Below are 23,332 nucleotides of genomic sequence, written 5' to 3' on the forward strand. Positions count from 1 at the left end.
TCCTATCATATGCAGTGAATTTGGGTGATTGTGATGGGAATGCGTCTGGAAGGTTGTAACACTCAAAGGGCTAAAGTAGTATGTCCCTACAGGATGGAAAGGCATGGTCAGTTAACCGGTGAGGTTTAATATCACAGAAGTAAACTGTACCATGGAGATAGTGAAGATGATCTTTAAGCCTACTTAGGTAGCTTATGTGGAGGAGGGAGTATTGTTACCACAAACAGGAAACAGTATCAGTATGGGTCGAATTTGAAATGCCCAATAGCCCTACCTACTTTTTGTTTTACTCCTAAAAGACCTACAAGGGTTGGGGAAAGAGAATTGGTGAATATTTACAGTCATGACAGCACTGAAATTAAAGTCCAGGACACTAAAGGGGAGTTGAGAGTATGTGCAAAGATTTGTTTATGATATTACCCCACTGCCAGAACATCTAGTTGAGCTGCAGGAAGAGATCGAGAAATCCCAGAAAATATATTTGTTGCAGCAAGTGAATCACGAGATTCACAAAATTATGAGGGGCGTTGATAGGTTAGATAGGAAGAAACTGTATTCCTTAGCGGAGGGGTCAATAACTAGGGGGCATAGATTTAAGGTAAGGAACAGGAGGTTTAGAGGGGATTTGAGGAAAAAATATTTCACTGAGGGTGGTTGGAATCTGGAACTCTCTGCCTGAAGAGGTGGCAGAGGCAGGAACCCTCAAAATTTCAGAAGGATTTAGATGAGCACTTGAAACGCCATAGCATACAAGGCTACAGGCCAAATGCAGGAATATGGGATGAGAATAGTTAAGTGCTTCTGTGCTGTATGACTCTATGACTCTATGCTGCAGGAAAACCAGACCACTGAACAGCAGTCTTGGTGGGATATGTTATGGGACTGGGCAAGTAATATTGAAGTCCACCCTTGGATATGAATCATTTCTCATGTATTGGTTATTATACAGTTGTTTACTGTCTTATATCTATTGTATGATGTCATCGACGTAGACGTAGAAAGCTGAAATAATGGGCTAAAAGCCTACGGCTGAGCAAGAAAAGCATGAATAAGTGCAGTAATATTCTTAAAATGAAATTATACACTTAAAGGGTGAATGCCTTTAAATATACAATCACTTTCTAACCATGCAACTGTTCCTTTATTAACTTTTGTATCAATTAATGTAGATTGGTTGTGGTGGAGTCCTGAGTGTGGAGTCCGTCACATGGTGACAACATGGAACACAGAGTTCCCAGACCAAAGACATCTAGAACATAGAACATTACAGCACAGTACAGGCCCTTCGGCCCACGATGTTGTGCCGAACCTTTAACCTACTCTAAGATCAAACTAACTACCTACCCTTCCAATGAACTATTTTGTGGGCTTGAAAACGCAAGGCAAGCTGGTCAATTCTGGTCATGTCTTATCAGAAATAACAAGGTCTTCAAGACTAATTAAACTGCAAAAGTGCTAGCATCCAGGAAGAGATGCAGGCCTTGCTTGTTAAGGGTTAAAAAAAAATGTTGTCTGCACCAGTCTGAAGATTGATAACGGCGCTAGAGATAACGAAGCAGAGAAACTGTCTTTGTTATCTGAAGCAGTGGGCCTTGAAACTTCAACATGAGGCCCAGCCTGAAGTCATATACCTTGTTTTTCCAAAAGAACAGTGAGGTAACTGCAGACCAATTGACGGAGTTAAAAACAGGTTTTACCTTATATGGAACAGGGCCATAGCAGAAAAAAAAGGTATAAAGAAAGAACACATAGCAACATCTTTGCTGCAGAGGTTAGTGTGGCATGGTCGGCCATCCGGAAGTCGTGCATGGAAGATTCGTCGGCGAACTGATCACTGAGACAGACTCCTGCTCAGGGCTGCTAAGCAACCGGTATTATCGTGATATGTACTATTGCTTAGTGGTATAATAAAGGTGTACCACATCTAATGGAACAGTGTCCAAGTAGTTCTGTGCCATTGATACCCAGAGTAAAGGTTAGAACCAATTAGACCAGGTGAAGGGTCTTACAATATTAGGGGGAGGAAAGTACTTGAGCCCAATGGGGAAGGGAACTGAATTTAATACATACACAATTTGATGCCAATACTCACCGCTGTTAGGAATGATTTTAAAGAAAGGAGTAATTTTGTTCAGCATAATTTTTTATATAAATGCATTTTAAGAGTAGATCCTGATGGTGAGGTTCTGTCATGAAATAAAAGTTATATTTTCAAAGATGGTGGTAACCTGAATTAATCTGTGATTATAATTTGCAATTAGTAAATGATACAAAGCTTCTTGAGATAGCACTGCTTCATATTTAGTACCATTATGTACTGCTCTTTAGTTCCTGGTACCTACCCTGGGGATTAAAGAATCCAGTCATCCAAAACACATTGGGCCTGCCTTCAAATATCCAGGAGGAAAATTGTGCATTTCTCTCTAGGAATTCTGTGAACCAAAATCCCAACGTAGAAGAATCCCATGAAATCCTCTTCCACACCACAGGGACACGAGCATCATACATATTGTCCAAGGCATCCGTTAAATTCTGCAACGGAAAAGAAAGTGAGCATTGCACTTCACATAGAATCCAGGACTCGCCCAGATGCAAACAAATGATCTAAATTAATGCAGTCATCAATCTGTACACACCTCTTTTCAAGAAACAAAAAGAAACAGAAATGCAAATACTGAAATCTGAAGTAAAAATAGTTTGGCAGATCGATCCACACCGAAGCAAAAAAGACAGGTGTTTCAGGTATGAGACAACATTCCCTTTTGAATGTTGATTGACCTGTGCATTTCCAGCAGATTCTGTCTTAGTTTAAATCTTTTGTGTTTCTGACACATCAGAGATTTTCTTAAATTTACTGCCTATGAAATGAGCACATTGATGAGAGACCTAATTAGCAGGAAGACATTAACCAGGCAAACAGAACCAAGAAATGGCTTCTGTATTTAAATTCTCAGTGACATTGTGTACTACGACATCTAATTAAACTTCCTCCCTCATAATACCACAATGTGCCATAAGGAGAAATATCCTTCAGCTTTTTGCAATTCAGTAAAGATTGCCGATCCAATTATTTAAACAATTCTGTATAAAGCTCCAAGTAAGGAGGCAGAACCGCGCTGGTGGGACAGTAAGTTTGAAGCTGCGCAGAGATCGGAACCACTTACTGTAAGGTATACCGAATGTAGAGTCACGCTGGTCGGGAGAGTTATAGGGGTTTAGGGGACTGCGCTGAGTGAAGTCACGAAGCTAGCAAAATGTCAGATAAGAAGTTGAGTAGCTAAATGTTTACCGACTGGGGTCCGCATGAAATTTCAAGTGAATAAAAACAAGTTACCATGTCTTTGTTCAAGCCTGCATGAATGTGGTACTGTGGAGCTGAGTCATTAACTCTTTGTTGCCTGGCTTTAAAACTGAAAGCATGAGTCTGTTACTTGTTTTATTTTTATACGTATATTTTTGTGGGAACCTTGAGTCATGTTTTGGGTGCGAACTAGTGTGTGTTCATTTCAATCGGGACAGGGAATTTAACACAGATTTTGGTACTTTGAATTCATAACCCATTGCAGGAATCAATTTTCTAAGTTTGGAATTGCATCAGTGTGAGAGGTGTTTGTTGAGTGTGTTGATTTCAATTTAAGATTGTTCTCCCAAGAATGAGATATAAAATTGAATTACATTTTAAGTTAAGGCTTTATTTTTATTTGAAAGGTTGGTTTTGCAACTGTGAAAAGCAATGAACAATTTTCTAAGAGATAAGCTTCAGCCTTCAAAGTCTGAGGATGTCTGGCAGAAATCCAATTTGAGGGTGGTGGGTGCCTGGAACGCGTTGCCAGCGGAGGTGGTAGACGTGGGCACGATAGCGTCTTTTAAGATGTATCTAGACAGATACATGAATGGGCAGGAAGCAAAGAGATACAGACCCTTAGAAAATAGGCGACAGGTTTAGATAGAGGATCTGGATCGGCGCAGGCTTGGAGGGCCGAAGGGCCTGTTCCTGTGCTGTAATTTTCTTTGTTCTTTGTTCTTTGTTCTTTGTTAGTTATGCCAATCTCTTTTTTCAACATAAGGGGTGGGCCTTGTATCCACTTTAAATTAAGAAGCTGGTGTCACTTTTGTGCATCCGTGAGGCTGAGAGCTATGTGGATAGTACGTTTCCTTTTTTGTGCCATTGCAGTCTCCCAGATTTTAGGAGTTGGTAATGGCAAATTCATAGATCACTTTAAACTCAATGCCTCCATTTATAAAGCTCAGGACCCCGTATGCCTTTTTAACTACTTTCTCAACCTGCCCTGCCACCTTCAATGATTTGCGCACATATACCCCTCAGTCTTTCTGTTCCTGCACCCACTTTAGAATTGTACCCTTTAGTTTATATTGCCTTTCCTCTTTCTTCCTCTCAAAATGTATGACATCACATTTAGAACATTAGAACATTACAGCGCAGTACAGGCCCTTCGGCCCTCGATGTTGCGCCGACCTGTGAAACCATCTGACCTACACTATTCCATTTTCATCCATATGTCTATCCAATGACCACTTAAATGCCCTTAAAGTTGGCGAGTCTACTACTGTTACAGGCAGGGCGTTCTACGCCCCTACTACTCTCTGAGTAAAGAAACTACCTTTAACATCTGTCCTATATCTATCTTCCTTGCATTAAATTTCATCTACCAATTCCACCAGCCTATCTATGACCTTGAAGTCTATCACTATCTGCCTCACAGTTCACAATACATCTGCATTCAGTGTCATCTGCAAATTTTAAAATTTTGCCCTGTACACCCAAGTTGAAGTCATTAATATGTATCAGTGTCAATTATAGCTCAGTTGGTAGTACTCTTGCCTCTGAATCATGAAGCTCTGGGGTCAAAACCCACTCCAAGGCTTAATTACAGTACGAGTGCTGCACTGTTAGAGGCACTGGCTTGCAGATGAGATGTTAAACTGAGACCCCATTTGCCTGCTTGGATGGATGAGTTCTCCCTGGTGTCCTGGCAAATATTTATACCTCAATCAACCTCACTAAAACAGATTGTCTGGTGATTATCACATTGCTGTTTATGAGAGTTGGTGTGTGAAAATTAGCTGATATGCTTCCTACATTACAGCAGTGACTACATTTCAAAAGTACTTTATTGGCTGCAAAGCGCTTTGAGACATCCAGTGGTCATGAAAGGCGCAATATAAATGTAAGTCTTTCTTTTGAAGTGATCCTATCACTGACCCCTGGAGTATACCTTTTTCGAATCCAAAAAACTGCTGACCACTACTCTCTGTTTCCTATCACTCAGCTTCAATTTCGAATCCACGCTGCCACTGCCCCTTTAATTCCATGGGCTTCAACACTGCTTTGCTTCATTCATTTGTGGGATGTGGGCGTTGCTGGGTAGACCAGCATTTATTGCTCATCCTTAATTGTCCTTGAGAAGGTGGTGAGCTGTCTTCTTGAACCGCTGCAGTCCATGTGAGGTAGGTACACCCACAGCGCTGTTAGGAAGGGTCTTCCAGGATTTTGACCCAGCGACAGTGAAGGAACGGCGATATAGTTCCAAGTCAGGATGGTGTGTGGCTTGGAGGGGAACTTGCAGGTGGTGGTGTTCCCAAGCATCAGCTGACCTTGTCCTTCTAGGTGGTAGAAGTCACGGGTTTGGAAGGTGCTGTTGAAGGAGCTTGGTGCATTGCTGCAGTGCATCTTGTAGATGGTACACACTGCTGCCACTGTGCGACGGTGGTGGAGGGAGTGAATGTTTGTAGATGGGGTGCCAATCAAGCAGGCTGCTTTATCCTGGATGGTGTCTAGCTTCTTGAGTGTTGTTGGAGCTGCACCCGTCCAGACAAGTGGAGAGTATTCCATCACACTCCTGACTTGTGCCTTGTGGATGGAGGACAGGCATTGGAGAGACAGGAGGTGAGTTACTCGCTGTAGAATTCCCAGCCTCTGACTGCTCTTGTCGCCACAGCTTTTATGTGGCTGGTCCAGTTCAGTTTCTGGTCGATGATGACCCCCAGGATGTTGATCGTGGGAAATTCAGTAATGGTAATGCCATTGAATGTCAAGGGAAGATGGTTAGATCCTCTCTTGTTTGAGATGGTCATTGTCTGGCACTTGTGTGGCGCGAATATTACTTGCTACTTGTCAGTCCAAGCCTAGATGTTGTCCGGGTCTTCCTACGGACATGAGCTGTTTCAGTATCTGAGGAGTCGTGAATGGTGCTGAACATTGTGCAATCATCAGTGAACATCCCCACTTCTGACCTGATGATGGCGGGAAGGTCATTGATGAAGTAGCTGAACATGGTTAGGCCTAGGAATTCCTGCAGTAATGTCCTGGGACTGAGACCCGAGCAATGGCTAAACAAGTTCCATTGTCAGAGATAAAAGTGACACCTCAGACCGAGAGCTGAATATCTGAAACTTTCTTTGGGGATTTGGATAATCCAAAGAAAATGTTCAGTAAGCCTTCTATGATCAAGGCTTGGCAAGCTGATCCAGAGTTAAATAACCTGGCACAATCAGCTCTAACTGAAGCTGAGGCAAAAGAAGTTCCGGAAGGATACTATATTGAAGATAGGATTCTGATGAGCAAGTGGAGATCTCCTCACAGACCTGCAGACGAAGAATGGACGGTTGTTCATCAGACAGTGGTACTGCCCAAGTATCGCCAGGAAATATTAAGGATAGCCCATGAAATTCCTATAGTGGGACATGTGGGGATCCGAAAGACCCAATCACGTATAGGGCAGCATTCTTACTGGCCAGGTCTTTCTGAGGACATGGTGCAGTTTTGTAAAACATGTCAGATAATGGGAAAACCACAATCTGCCATAAAACAAGCATCTCTAATTCCCATACCAGTTTTTGGGGAACTATTCAGGAGGGTGTTGGTAGACTGTGTAGGACCATTACTGGAAACATCAATATATACTCATTATTATGGCTCAGGAACAACTGAAAGCTTCCCAAACAACCATGAAGAAATGGGCAGACAAGCATGTCAAGACCCAAACATTTCAACCAGGGGATGAGGTGTTAGCCTTTATAAGGTGAACCATTGAAAGCACGGTTCAGTGGTCCATGTAAAGTGGTCAAAAGAATTTGTGAAGTAAATTATTTGATTGACATCCCAGATTGCCAGTAAAAGGATCGGCTGTGTCATATCAATATGATGAAACAATTTTATGGCCGGGAGCAGGATAAGCAAGAACAGGTATGTTAGGTAGGAGGGACAGTGAAGGATGAAAGGGAGAGTGAGGATAAGGCAGAAGGAGGCCTGACCATTCTCAAATTGAACCTCCGACTATCTGGTTAGCTAATACTGAATTGTTAGGGAGATTGGACACTATGCTTTCATATATAGATGCAGAACAATTAGAATACCTAACAAGGCCACTCACAGCATTTAAAGAAGTCTGTAGGGACAAGCCAGGATGGACAACCTGAGTCACACATGATGTGGATATAGGGGAATCCTTTCCTATAAAACAGCATCCTCATCACTTAATTCCAGAGAAATAGGCCCAGGTCAAAGCATAAATCCAATACATGCTGAAAAACCACCTAATTGAACTCAGTCGCAGCAGCTGGAGTTCCCAATTGGTGTTAGGACCTAAACCTGACTATTCAACTAGATTCTGCAATGACTGCAGAAAAGTTAATGCAGTCACAAAGACAGACTCCTACCCAATTCCTCACTTGGAAGACTGTATTGACAGTGCCATGTGTCTTACAAAAATAGGTTTGTTAAAGGGATACTGGCAGGTTCCTTTAACACCCTGAGCTAAAGAAATATCGGTCTTTGTCACACCAGACGGTCTTTTCCAATGCTGAGTGATGCCATTCAGGCCAAAAGTGCCCCTGACACTTTTCAGAGACTAATGAACTAAGTGGTAGCCAGTGTTCTTAATTGTGTGTTTTAGCTTGTTGATGTGCTGGTATACAGTGACAAGGACCACTTGGAGCAATTAGAAGCTCTGTTTATTAGTCATAGAGAGATACAGCACTGAAACAGGCCCTTCAGCCCACCGAGTCTGTGCCGACCATCAACCACCCATTTATACTAATCCTACATGAATCCCATATTCCCATATTAGAATCCAATATTAGAAAAATAGTCAGCTAATTTGGTAATTAATGTTGCCAAAAACTTAAAAACCAGAATGCCAGACTATTCTGATGGGGTTTACTATTACAGCCCTTTCATTTAAAGATTATCCACATTGCGGAAAAAAAATGTAATTGCGGATGCTTTGTCTGGAATCTAACTTTGCTTTGAGCTATCTGAATGCAAAGATGGCATAAAGCTGAACTGTATGAGCTACAGGTAAACAGTGAACGAGAATGAGTGTGTAAATGTGTTTTAATAATTTTTCATCTTATGTTTTTCACACTTTGTAATGAATCGCATTTAAAAATGGCATTTAATTCCACCAAAGATGGAGATGTTACGAAAGTGTTTCCATTATTTTTATGAACTTGTGTTAAAACTGAAAAGATTCCATGGATCTGTTTTTTTTTACCAAGTTTACCGACAGGACAAGATGTTGTTTGAAAGCCACCTGTGCTGGAGGCCACTTGTGATTTGGGTTCAGAAAACAGCAGAAGCCTTAGTGACAAATGGTTACAGAGAAGCCACATGTCAAGGTTTATGGATGTCAGGAGGTTGACTCTCTGTTTCGGGTTTGAACATTGTTTTCAGTTTTAGTTGTGGTCACAGAGAGATACAACACTGAAACAGGCCCTTCGGCCCACTGAGTCTGTGCTGACCAACAACCATCCATTTATTCTAATCCTACATTAATCCCTTATTCCCTACCACCTAAGTACACTAGGGGCAATCTACAATGGCCAATTAACCTATCAACCTGCAAGTCTTTGGCTGTGGGAGGAAACCGGAGCACCCGGCGGAAACCCACACAGCCACAGGGAGCACTTGCATACTCCACACAGGCAGTACCCAGAACTGAACCCAGGTCGCTGGTTCTGTGAGGCTGCAGGGCTAACCACTGCACCACTGTGCCGCCCGAGCAATGGCTAAACAAGTTCCATTGTCAGAGATAAAAGTGACACCACAGAGTGATAGCTGCAACTGATCACTGCACCTGAAGGAATCCAGTAAAGAAAGTAAAGCCCACTGCCCTTGGAGCTTGAGTGCCGGGGGGGGAGTGCCAATCCAAATCCATAGTAATCAAGGATCAAATTTTACGAGGAGTTTTCATAGCATTACAGGAATTGATGGGAATTAAACGCAAATTACAACATCCTTAGGAATGATAAGGGTAGTGCAATTGATGTGGTCTATGTTGATTTCAGCAAGGCTTTTGACAAGGGCCCACATGGTAGACTGGCTAAAAAATAAAATACCATGGGATCCAGGGAAATGCAGCAAGCTGGATACAAAAATGGCTCAGTGGCAAGAAATAAATGGTAATTGTTGATGTCTGTTTTAGCGACTGGAGGGCTGTTTCTAGTGGAGTTACGTAGGGCTCAGTACTGGATCCCCTGCTTTTTGTGGTGTATATTAACGATTTGGATGTAAATATAGGGAGCTTTCCCCGCCATTCATAAACTAATGCAGAGTTGACCCCTTCCCTGCCACCTCCATAAACTCATGCAGAGTCGTCCCCTTCCCCACCTTCCATAAACTAATGCAGAGTACACCCCTTCCCCCAGTCCATAAACTAATGCCGAGTTTGCCCCTTCCCCCAGTCCATAAACTAATGCAGAGTTGTCACCTTCCCCCCACCTACCATAAACTAATGCAGAGTTGTCCCTATTCCCCCAAACCATAAAATAATGCAGAGATGTCCCTTTCACCCCCTATCCATAAACCAAAGCATAGATGTCCCCTTTGCCCCCAATGATAAACTAATGCAGAGTTGTCACATTCCCACCCATCCATAAAGAAATGCAGAGTTGTCTCCATACCCCCTCACACATAATCTAACGCAGAGTAGTTCCCTTCCCCCGTAAACAAATGCTGAGTTGTCCCCTTACCGCCATCCATAAACTAACACAGCGTTGTCACTTCCCCCCATACTCCATAAACCAATGCAGAGTTGTCCCCATCCTCACCATCGTAAACCAATGCAGAATTGTCCCCTTCCACCCCAAACAAAAACCAATGCAGAGCTGTCCACTTCCCCACGATCCAGAAACGAATGCAGAAATGGCACATTCCCCCCCCCCCCATTGTTCGGCGGAGAGTTTCATCTGTTGACTTTTTTTTATTAAAATAAAACCACCCAGTTTGTATATTTTAATGCAGAGTTCTCCCTTTCCACAGGTTCAATAAACTAATGCAGAGTTGTCCGCATCTGCAACCTCCATAAAACTAATGCAGAGATGTCCCCTTTCCCCCCATTCATAAACTAAAGCTGAGATATCCCCTTTCCCCCATTCATAAACTAATGCAGAGTTGTCCCCATTCCCCCATCCATAAACTCATACACAGTTGTCCCCTTTCGAACCATCCATAAACTAATGCAGAATTATCCCCTCTCCCCGCTGATAAACTAATGCGCAGTTGTCCCCTTTCCCCCACCTTCTATAAACTGATGCAGAGTTGTCTCCATACCCACCATCATAAACTAATGCAGATTTGTCCCCTTCCCCCCATCTACTAACTAATACAGATTTGTCCCCTTCCCCCCCATCCATAAACTAATGCAAATTTCGTCCCTTCCCCCCATCCATAAAATAATTCAGATTTGTCCCCTTCCCCCCATTCATAAACTATTGTAGAGTTGTCACCTTACCCACCTTCAATAAAACTAATGCAGAGTTGGCTCCTTCGCCCCCATCCCTAATCTATTGCAGAGTTGTCACCTTACCCACCTTCAATAAAACTAATGCAGAGTTGTCCCTTCCCCGCCATTCATAAACTAATGCAGAGTTGTCCCTTTCTCCCCATTCATAAACTAATGCAGAGTTGTCCCTTTCCCTCATCCATAAACTAATGCAGAGTTGTCCCTTTCCCCAATCATAAATTAATGCAGAGTTGTCCCCTTTCCCCCCATTCATAAACTAATGCAGAGTTGTCCCTTTCCCCCATTCATGAATTAATGCAGAGTTGTCTCTTTCCCCCCATTCATAAACTAATGCAGAGTTGTCCCTTTCCCCCATTCATAAATTAATGCAGAGTTGTCCCTTTCCCCCATTCATAAACAAATGCAGAGTTGTCCCTTTCCCCCATTCATAAATTAATGCAGAGTTGTCCCCTTTCCCCCCATTCATAAACTAATGCGCAGTTGTCCCCTTTCCCCATTCATAAACTAAAGCACAGTTGTCCCCATTCCCCTATCCATAAACTAATGCAGACTTATCCCCATTACCCAACATCCATAAACGAATGTGCAGTTGTCCACTTTCTCCCCATTCATAAACTAATGCAGAGTTGTCCCATTTCCCCCCATCCATAAACTAATGCGCAGTTGTCCCCTTTCCCCATGCATAATCTAATGCAGAGTTGTACCCTTTCCCTCATCCATAACTAATTCGCAGTTTTAGCCTTTCCCACATCCATAAACTAATGCAGAGTTGTCCCTTTCTCCGCATTCATAAACTAATGCAGAGTTGTCTGAATTCCCGCCATCCATAAAGTAAAGCAGTTGCCAGCTTCCCCACCTTCCATAAAGCTAATGCAGAGTTGTCCCCTTTTCACTCAATTCATAAACTAATGCAGAGTGGTCCCTTTTCCCCCATTCAGAAACCAATGTAGAGATGTCCCCTTTAAACCCATTCATAAACTAATGCAGAGTTGCCCCCTTCCCCACCATCATAAACAAATGCAGGGTTGCCCCCTACCCCACCATCATAAACTAATGCAGAGTTGCCCCCTGCCCTACCATTATAAACTGATGCAGAGTTGTCCGCTTCCCCACCATCATAAACTAATGCAGAGTTGTCCCCTTCCCTACCATTATAAACTAATGCAGAATTGTTCCCTTTCCGATCTTATATTAACGAATGCAGAGTTGTCCCCTTCCCCATTCATAAACGAATGCAGAGTTGTCCCCTTTCCCCCCATTCCTAAACTAATGCTGAGTTGTCCGCATTCCACCCATCCAGAATCTAATGCAGAGTTGTCCCCTTTGCCCCCATCCATAAACTAATGCACATTTGTCCCCTTTCCCCCCATTCATAAATTAATGGAGAATTGTCCCCTTTTCCCCCATTCATAAACTAATGAAAAGTTGTCCCATTACCCCCCATTCATAAACTAATTCAGAGTTGCCCCCTTCCCGATCTTATATAAACTAATGCAGAGTTGGCCCCTTCACCCCCATCCATAAACGATTGCAGAGTTGTCACCTTACCCCCATCTATAAACTAATGCAGAGCTGCCCCCTTCCCCCAACCTTCCATAAACTAATGGAATTTTGTCCCCTTACCCACTTTCAATAAAACTAATGAAGAGTTGTTCCCTTTCCCCTCATTCATAAACGAATGCAGAGTTGTTCCCATTCCCCTCATCGACAAAATAATACAGTTGCCCCCTTCCGCCCCATCCATAAACTAATGCAGAATTATCCCCTTCCTCATCTTATATAAACTATTGGAGAGCTGTCCCCGTTCCTCCCATCCATAAACTAATGCAGCGTTATCCCCATTACCCCACATTAATAAACGAATGAGTAATTGTCCACTTTCCCCCCATTCACAAACTAATGCAGACTTGTCCCCTCTCACCACATCCATAAACTAATGCAGAGTTGTCCCCTTTCCCCCAGCTTCCATAAACTAATGCAGAGTTGTCCCCTTTCCCCCAGCTTCCATAAACTAATGCAGAGTTGTCCCCTTTCCCCCAGCTTCCATAAACTAATGCAGAGTTGTCCCCTTTCCCCCAGCTTCCATAAACTAATGCAGAGTTGCTCCCTTCCCGATCTTATATAAACTAATGCAGAGTTGGCCCCTTCACCCCCATCCATAAACGATTGCAGAGTTGTCACCTTACCCCCATCCATAAACTAATGCAGAGTTGTCCCCTTTGCCCCAGCTTCCATAAACTAATGCAGAGTTGTCCCCTGCCCCCATTCAAAAACTAATGCAGAGCTGTCCTCTTCCCCCTTCCATAAACTAATGCAGAGTTGCCCCCATTCCCCCATTCATAAACTAATGTAGAAATACCCCCTTCCCAACCATAGTAAACTAATGCAGAGTTGTTCCCTTCCCCAACATCATAAATTAATGCAGAGTTGTCCCCTTCCCCACCATTCATAAACTAATGCGCAGTTGTCCCCTTTTCCCATTCATCAACTAAAGCGCAGTTGTCCCCTTTCTCCATTCATAAACTAAAGCGCAGTTGTCCCCATTCCCGCATCCATAAACTAATGCAGAGTTATCCCCATTACCCAACATCCATAAACGAATGTGCAGTTGTCCACTTTCTCCCCATTCATAAACTAATGCAGAGTTGTCCCATTTCCCCCCATCCATAAACTAATGCGCAGTTGTCCCCTTTCCCCATGCATAATCTAATGCAGAGCTGTCCCCTTTCCATCATTCATAACTAATTCGCAGTTGTAGCCTTTCCACTCAATTCATAAACTAATGCACAGTTGTCCCCTTTCCCCCCATTCATAAACTAATGCAGAGTTGTCCCTTTCTCCGCAATCATAAACTAATGCAGAGTTGTCTGCATTCCCGCCATCCATAAACTAAAGAGCAGTTGTCCCCTTTCCCCCCATTCATAAACTAATGCAGAGTTGTCCCTTTCTCCGCAGTCATAAACTAATGCAGAGTTGTCTGCATTCCCGCCATCCATAAACTAAAGCAGTTGCCAGCTTCCCCACCTTCCATAAAGCTAATGCAGAGTTGTCCCCTTTCCACTCAATTCATAAACTAATGCAGAGTGGTCCCTTTCCCCCCATTCATAACCCAATGCAGAGATGTCCCCTTTAAACCCATTCATAAACTAATGCAGAGTTGCCCACTTCCCTACCATCATAAACTAATGCAGGGTTGCTCCCTACCCCACCATCATAAACTAATGCAGAGTTGCGCTCTGCCCTACCATTATAAACTAATGCAGAGTTGTCCCGTTCCCCACCATCATAAACTAATGCAGAGTTGTCCCCTTCCCTACCATTATAAACTAATGCAGAGTTGCCCCCTTCCCTACCATCATAAACTAATGCAGAGTTGTCCCCTTCCCTACCATTATAAACTACTGCAGAGTTGCCCCCTTCCCCACCATCATAAACTAATGCAGAATTGTCCCCTTCCTGATCTTATATCAACGAATGCAGAGTTGTCCCCTTCCGCCTCATCCATAAACTACCGCAGAATTGTCCCCTTACCCCCATTCATAAACGAATGTAGTGTTGTCCCCTTACCCCCATTCATAAACTAATGCAGAGTTGCCTCCTTCCCTAACATCATAAACTAATGCAGAGTTGTCCCCTTCCCCACCATCATAATCTAATGCAGATTTGACCAGTTCCCCCATTCGTAAACGAATGCAGAATTGTCCTCTTCCCCCATCCATAAACGAATGCAGATTTTTCCCCTTCCCCCCCATCCATAAACTATGGCTGAGTTGTCACCTTACCCACCTTCAATAAAACTAATGCAGATTTCTCCCCTTTAGCCAATTCATGAACGAATGCAGAGTTGTCCCTTCCCGCCCATTCATAAACTAATGCAGAGTTGTCCACTTTCCCCCCATTCCTAAACTAATGCTGAGTTGTCCGCATTCCATCCATCCATAAACTAATGCAGAGTTGTCCCCTTTGCCCCCATCCATAAACTAATGCTCATTTGTCCCCTTTCCCCCTATTCATAAACTAATGGAGAATTGTCCCCTTTTCCCCCATTCATAAACTAATGAAGAGTTGTCCCATTTCCCCCCATTCATAGACTAATGCAGAGTTGCCCTCTTCTCCAACATCATAAACTAATGCAGGGTTATACCCATCCGCTCCACTCATAATCTAATGCAGAATTGTCCCCTTCCCAATCTTATATAAACTAATGCAGAGTTGGCCCCTTTCCCCAACATCATAAACTAATGCAGAGTTGTCCCCTTTCACTCCACTCATAAACTAATGCAGAATTGTCCCCTTCCTGATCTTATATAAACGAATGCAGAGTTGGCCCCTACACCCCCATCTATAAACTAATGCAGAGCTGCCCCCTTCCCCCAACCTTCCGTAAACTAATGGAATTTTGTCCCCTTACCCACTTTCAATAAAACGAATGCAGAGTTGCTCCCATTCACATCATCCATAAACTAAAACACAGCTGTCCCCTTCCGCCCCATCCATAAACTAATGTAGAATTATCCCCTTCCTCACCTTATATAAACTAATGGAGAGCTGTCCCCGTTCCTCCCATCCATAAACAAATGCACAGTTATCCCCATTACCCCACATTAATAAACGAATGAGTAATTGTCCACCTTCCCCCCCATCATAAACTAATGCAGAGCTGTCCACTTCCCCCTTCCATAAGCTAATGCAGAGTTGCCCCCATTCCCCCATTCATAACCTAATGCAGAAATAACCCCTTCCGAACCATCATAAACTAATGCAGAGTTGCCCCCTTCCCCAACATCATAAACTAATGCAGAGTTGTCCCCATTCCCACCATTGGTAAACTAATGCGCAGTTGTCCCCATTCCCCCATTCATAAACTAATGCAGAGCTGTCCCTTTCTCTGCATTCAGAAACTAATGCAGAGTTGTCTGCATTCCCCCCATCCATAAACTAAAGCAGTTTCCCACTTCCCCACCTTCCATAAAACAAATACAGAGTTGTCCCCATTCCACTCAATTCATAAATTAATGCAAAGTTGTCCTTTTCCCCCCATTCACAAACCAATGCAGAGTTGTCCCCTTTCCACTCAATTCATAAACTAATGCAAAGTTGTCCCTTTCCCCCATTCATAAACCAATGCAGAGTTGTCCCCTTTCACCCATTCATAAACTAATTCAGAGTTTCCCCCTTCCTCACCATCATAAACTAATGCAGGGTTGACCCCTGCTCCACCATTATAAACGAATGCAGAGTTGCCCCCTTCTCCACCATCATAAACTAATTCAGAGTTGTCCCCTTCCCCACCATCATAAACTAATGCAGAGTTATCCCCTTCCCCACCAACATAAACTAATGCAGAGTTGTCCCCATCCCTACCATCATAAACGAATGCAGAGTTGTCCCCTTCCCCACCAACATAAACTAATGCAGAGTTGTCCCCTTCCCCACCAACATAAACCAATGCAGAGTTGACCCCTTCCCTAACATCATAAACTAATGCAGAGTTGTCCCCTTCCGTACCATCATAAACTAATGCAGAGCTGTCCACTTTCCCCCCTTTCATAAACTAATGCAGAGTTGTCCCCTTCACCACCATCATAAACTAATGCAGAGTTGTCCCCTTCCCGACCTTATATAAATGAATGCAGTGTTGTCCCCATCCCCACCATCATAAACTAATGCAAAGTTGTCCCTTTCCCCCTATTCATAAACCAATGCAGAGTTGTCCCCTTTCACCCATTCATAAACTAATTCAGAGTTGCCCCCTTCTCCACCATCATAAACTAATGCAGAGTTATCCCGTTCCCCACCAACATAAAGAAATGCAGAGTTATCCCTTTCCCCACCAACATTAACTAATGCAGCGTTGTCCCCTTCCCCACCAACATAAACAAATGCAGAGTTGTCCCCTTCCCCACCAACATAAACTAATGCAGAGTTGTCCCCTTCCCCACCAACATAAACTAATGCAGAGTTGACCCCTTCCCTAACATCATAAACTAATGTAGAGTTGTCCCCTTCCGTACCATCATAAACTAATGCAGAGCTGTCCACTTTCCCCCCTTTCATAAACTAATGCAGAGTTGTCCCCTTCAGCACCATCATAAACTAATGCAGACTTGTCCCTTTCCCACTATTCATAAACCAATGCAGAGTTGTCCCCTTTCACCCATTCAGAAACTAATTCAGAGTTGCCCCCTTCCCCACCATCATAAGCTAATGCAGAGTTGTCCCTTTCCCCCTCTTCATAAACCAATGCAGAGTTGTTCCCTTCCCGATCTTATATAAATGAATGCAGTGTTGTCCCCATCCCCACCATCATAAACTAATGCAAAGTTGTCCCTTTCCCCCTATTCATAAACCAATGCAGAGTTGTCCCCTTTCACCCATTCATAAACTAATTCAGAGTTGCCCGCTTCTCCACCATCATAAACTAATGCAGAGTTATCCCCTTCCCCACCAACATAAACTAATGCAGAGTTGTCCCCTTCCCGATCTTATATAAATGAATGCAGTGTTGTCCCCATCCCCATCATCATAAACTAATGCAGAGTTGTCCACTTTCCCCCCTTTCAGAAACGAATGCAGAGTTGTCCCCTTTCCCACCATTCGTAAACTAAAGCGCAGTTGTCCCCTTTCCCCATTCATAAACTAAAGCGCAGTTGTCCCCATTCCCTCATCCATAAATTAATGCGGAGTTATCCCCTTTACGCAACATCCATAAACGAATGCGCAGTTGTCCACTTTCTCCCCATTCATAAAATAATGCAGAGTTGTCCCCTTTCCCCCATCCTAAACTAATGCAGAGTTGTCCCCTTTCCCCCATCCAAAACTAATGCAGAGATGACCCCTTTCCACGCAATTCATAAACTAATGCAGAGTTGTCCCCTTTCCCCCATCCACAACTAATGCAGAGATGACCCCTTTCCACGCAATTCATAAACTAATGCAGGGTTGCCCCTGCCCTACCATTATAAAAGAATGCAGAGCTGTCCCGTTCCCCACCAAACATTAACTAATGCAGAGTTATCCCGTTCCTCACCAAACATAAACTAATGCAGAGTTATCCCGTTCCCCACCAAACATAAACTAATGCAGAGTTATCCCGTTCCCCACCAACATAAAATAATGCAGAGTTATCCCGTTCCCCACCAACATAATCTAATGCAGAGTTATCCCTTTCCCCACCAACATAAACTAAAGCAGCGTTGTCCCCTTCCCCACCAACATAAACAAATGCAGAGTTGTCCCCTTCCCTACCATCATAAACTAATGCAGAGTTGTCCCCTTCCCCGCCAACATAAAGTAATGCAGAGTTGTCCCCTTCCCCACCAACATAAACTAACGCAGAGTTGTGCCCTTCCGTACCATCATAAACTAATGCAGAGCTGTCCACTTTCCCCCCTTTCATAAACTAATGCAGAGTTGTCCCCTTCACCACCATCATAAACTAATGCAGATTTGTCCCCTTCCCGATCTTATATAAATGAATGCAGTGTTGTCCCCATCCCCACCATCATAAACTAATGCAGAGTTGTCCCTTTCCCGCTATTCATAAACCAATGCAGAGTTGTCCCCTTTCACCCATTCATAAACTAATTCAGAGTTGCCCCCTTCCCCACCATCATAAACTAATGCAGGGTTGACACCTGCCCCACGATCATAAACTAATGCAGGGTTGCCCCCTGCCCTACCATTATAAACTAATGCAGAGTTATCCCGTTCCCCAAAAACATAAAATAATGCAGAGTTATGCCGTTCCCCACCAACATAAACTAATGCAGAGTTGTCCCAATCCCCACCAACATAAACAAATGCAGAGTTGTCCCCTTCCCTACCATCATAAACTAATGCAGAGTTGTCCCCTTCCCCACAAACATAAACTAATGCAAACTTGTCTCCTTCCCCACCAACATAAACTAATGCAGAGTTGTCCCAATCCCCACCAACATAAACTAATGCAGAGTTGACCCCTTCCCTCCCATCAAAAACTAATGCAGAGTTGTCCCCTTCCCGATCTTATACAAATGAATGCAGTGTTGTCCCCATCCCCACCATCATAAACTAATGCAGAGTTGTCCACTTTCCCCCCTTTCATAAACTAATGCAGAGTTGTCCACATCCCCACCATCCTAAACTGATGCAGGGTTATCCCCTTCCCGATCTTATGTAAATGAATGCAGTGTTGTCCCCATCCCCACCATCATAAACTAATGCAGAGTTGTCCCCTTTCCCACCATTCGTAAACTAAAGCGCAGTTGTGCCCATTCCCTCATCCATAAACTAATGCAGAGTTATCCCCTTTCCCCAACATCCATAAACGAATGCGCAGTTTTCCACTTTCTCCCCATTCATAAACTAATGCAGAGTTGTCCCCTTTCCCCCATCCAAAACTAATGCAGAGATGCCCCCTTTCCACGCAATTCATAAACTAATGCAGAGTTCTCCCCTTTCACCCCACTCATAAACGAATGCAGAGTTGTCCCTTTCACCCCATTCATAAACTAATGCAGAGTTGTCCCTTTCCCCCCATTCATAAACTATTGCAGAGTTGTCCCCTTTCCACTCAATTCATAAACTAATGCAAAGTTGTCCCTTTCCCACCATTCATAAACCAATGCAGAGTTGTCCCCTTTCACCCCATTCATAAACTAATTCAGAGTTGCCCCCTTCCCCACCATCATAAACAAATGCAGGGTTGCCCCCTGCCCCACCATCATAAACTAATTCAGGGTTGCCCCCTGCCCTACCATTATAAATTAATGCAGAGCTGTCCCCTTCCCCACCAAACATAAAATAATGCAGAGTTATCCCGTCCCACACCAACATAAACTAATGCAGAGTTATCCCGTTCCCCACCAACATAAACTAATGCAGAGTTATCCCGTTCCCCACCAACATAAACTAATACAGAGTTGTTCCCTTCCCCCCTTTCATGAACTAATGCAGAGTTGCCCCCTTCCCCACCATCATAAACTAATGCAGAGTTAGCCCGTTCCCCACCAACATAAACTAATGCAGAGTTGCCCCCTTCCCCACCATCATAAACTAATGCAGAGTTAGCCCGTTCCCCACCAACATAAACTAATGCAGAGTTAGCCCGTTCCCCACCAACATAAACTAATGCAGAGTTGCCCCCTTCCCCACCAACAGAAACTAATGCAGAGTTGCCCCCTTTCCACTCAATTCATAAACTAATGCAGAGTTGCCCCCTTCCCCACCATCATAAACTAATGCAGAGTTAGCCCGTTCCCCACCAACATAAACTAATGCAGAGTTAGCCCGTTCCCCACCAACATAAACTAATGCAGAGTTGCCCCCTGCCCCACCAACAGAAACTAATGCAGAGTTGCCACCTTTCCACTCAATTCATAAACCAATGCAGAGTTGTCCCCTTTCACCCATTCATAAACTAATTCAAAGTTGCCCCCTTCCCCACCATCATAAACTAATGCAGGGTTGACACCTGCCCCACCATCAAAAACTAATGCAGGGTTGCCCCCTGCCCTACCATTATAAACTAATGCAGAGTTATCCCCTTCCCCACCAACATAAACTAATGCAGAGTTATCCCATTCCCCACCAACATAAAATAATGCAGAGTTATCCCGTTCCCCGCCAACATAAACTAATGCAGAGTTATGCCGTTCCCCACCAACATAAACTAATGCAGAGTTGTCCCAATCCCCACCAACATTAACAAATGCAGAGTTGTCCCCATTCCCCTTTCATAAACTAATGCAGAGTTGTCCCCTTCCCCACCAACATAAACGAATGCAGAGTTGTCCCCTTCCCTACCATCATAAACTAATGCAGAGTTGTCCCCTTCCGCACCAACATAAACGAATGCAGAGTTATCCCGTTCCCCACCAACATAAACTAATGCAGAGTTGCCCCCTTCTCCACCATCATAAACTAATGCAGAGTTGTCCCCTTCCCTACCAACATAAACTAATGCAGAGTTGTCCCAATCCCCACCAACATTAACAAATGCAGAGTTGTCCCCATTCCCCTTTCATAAACTAATGCAGAGTTGTCCCCTTCCCCACCAACATAAACGAATGCAGAGTTGTCCCCTTCCCTACCATCATAAACTAATGCAGAGTTATCCCGTTCCCCACCAACATAAACTCATGCAGAGTTGTCCCCTTCCCCACCAACATAAACTAATGCACAGTTGCCCCCTTCTCCACCATCATAAACTAATGCAGAGTTGTCCCTTTCCCGATCTTATATAAATGAATGCAGTGTTGTCCACATCCCCATCATCATAAACTAATGCAGAGTTGTCCCCATCCCCATCATCGTAAACTAATGCAGAGTTGTCCACTTTCCCCCCTTTCATAAACTAATGCAGAGTTGTCCCCTTTCCCACCATTCATGAACTAAAGCGCAGTTGTCCCCATTCCCTCATCCATAAACTAATGCAGAGTTATCCCCTTTACCCAACATCCATAAACGAATGCAGAGTTGTCCACTTTCTCCCCATTCATAAACTAATGCAGAGATGACCCCTTTCCACGCAATTCATAAACTAATGCAGGGTTGCCCCCTGCCCTACCATTATAAATGAATGCAGAGCTGACCCACTCCCCACCAAACAGAAACGAATGCAGAGTTGTCCCCTTCGCCCCTTTCATAAACTAATGCAGAGTTATCCCGTTCCCCACCAACATAAACTAATGCAGCGTTGTCCCGTTCCCCACCAACATAAACTAATGCAGAGTTATCCTGTTCCCCACCAACATAAACAAATGCAGAGTTGTCCACATCCCCTCCATCCTAAACTAATGCAGAGTTGTCCACATCCCCTCCATCCTAAACAAATGCAGAGTTGTCCACATCCCCTCCATCCTAAACTAATGCAGAGTTGTCCACATCCCCTCCATCCTAAACTAATGCAGAGTTATCCCGTTCCCCACTAACATAAACTAATGCAGAGTTATCCCGTTCCCCACCAACATAAACTAATGCAGCGTTGTCCCCTTCCCCACCAACATAAACAAATGCAGAGTTGTCCCCTTCCATAACATCATAAACTAATGCAGAGTTGTCCCCTTCCCCACCATCATAAACTAATGCAGAGTTGTCCCCTTCCCGATCTTATATTAGTGAATGCAGTGTTGTCCCCTTCCCTAACATCATAAACTAATGCAGAGTTATCCCGTTCCCCACCAACATAAACAAATGCAGCGTTGTCCCCTTCCCCACCGACATAAACCAATGCAGATTTGTCCCCTTCCCTACCATCATAAACTAATGCAGAGTTGTCCACATCCCCTCCATCCTAAACTAATGCAGAGTTGTCCCCTTCCCCACCATCATAAACTAATGCAGAGTTGTCCCCTTCCCTACCATCATAAACTAATGCAGAGTTGTCCACTTTCCCTCCTTTCATAAACTAATGCAGAGTTGTCCATTTTCCCTCCTTTCATAAACTAATGCAGAGTTGTCCCCTTCCCCACCATCATAAACTAATGCAGATTTGTCCACATCCCCACCATCCTAAAATAATGCAGTGTTGTCCCCTTCCCAACATCATAAACTAATGCAGAGTTGTCCACTTTCCCCCCTTTCATAAACTAATGCAGAGTTGTCCCCTTCCCGATCTTATATAAATGAATGAAGTGTTGTCCCCATCCCCACCATCATAAACTAATGCAGAGTTGTCCACTTTCCCCCCTTTCATAAACTAATGCAGAGTTGTCCCCTTTCCCCATTCATAAACTAAAGCGCAGTTGTCCCCATTCCCTCATCCATAAACTAATGCAGAGATGCCCCCTTTCCACACAATTCATAAACTAATGCAGAGTTGTCCCTTTCACCCCATTCATAAACTAATGCAGAGTTGTCCCTTTCTCCCCATTCATAAACCAATGCAGAGTTGTCCCCTTTCACCCCATTCATAAACTAATTCAGAGTTGCCCCCTGCCCCACCATCATAAACTAATGCAGGGTTGCCCCCTGCCCTACCATTATAAATTATTGCAGAGTTGTCCCCTTCCCCACCAACTTAAACTAATGCAGAGTTATCCCGTTCCCCACCAACATAAACTAATGCAGAGTTATCCCTTTCCCCAGCAAACATAAAATAATGCAGAGTTATCCCGTCCCACACCAACATAAACTAATGCAGAGTTGTCCCCTTCCCCACCAAACATAAACTAATGCAGAGTTAGCCCGTTCCCCACCAACATAAACTAATGCAGAGTTGCCCCCTTTCCACTCAATTCATAAACTAATGCAAAGTTGTCCCTTTCCCCCCATTCAGAAAACAATGCAGAGTTGTCCCTTTTCCACTCAATTCATAAACGAATGCAAAGTTGTCCCTTTCCCCCTATTCATAAACCAATGCAGAGTTGTCCCCTTTCACCCATTCATAAACTAAAGCGCAGTTGTCCCCATTCCCTCATCCATAAACTAATGCAGAGATGCCCCCTTTCCACACAATTCATAAACTAATGCAGAGTTGTCCCCTTTCACCCCATTCATAAACGAATGCAGAGTTGTCCCTTTCACCCCATTCATAAACTAATGCAGAGTTGTCCCTTTCTCCCCATTCATAAACCAATGCAGAG

The 23,332-nt window shown here is 43.8% G+C and overlaps 1 protein-coding gene across 1 annotated transcript in view; it reads right to left on the reverse strand.

Annotated features, from left to right (window-relative positions):
- The window catches only part of LOC137367180 (dynein axonemal heavy chain 8-like), a 2,531,605-nt gene that overhangs the window by 46,014 nt on the left and 2,462,259 nt on the right, over positions 1-23,332 (reverse strand). The window contains exon 163 of the mRNA XM_068028616.1: positions 2,343-2,532. Coding sequence (XP_067884717.1) covers positions 2,343-2,532 — 190 coding nt within the window. The remainder of the gene's footprint in view (positions 1-2,342; positions 2,533-23,332) is intronic.

The sequence above is a fragment of the Heterodontus francisci genome, chromosome 3 (genome assembly GCF_036365525.1).
Source record: "Heterodontus francisci isolate sHetFra1 chromosome 3, sHetFra1.hap1, whole genome shotgun sequence".
Lineage (NCBI taxonomy): Eukaryota > Metazoa > Chordata > Chondrichthyes > Heterodontiformes > Heterodontidae > Heterodontus > Heterodontus francisci.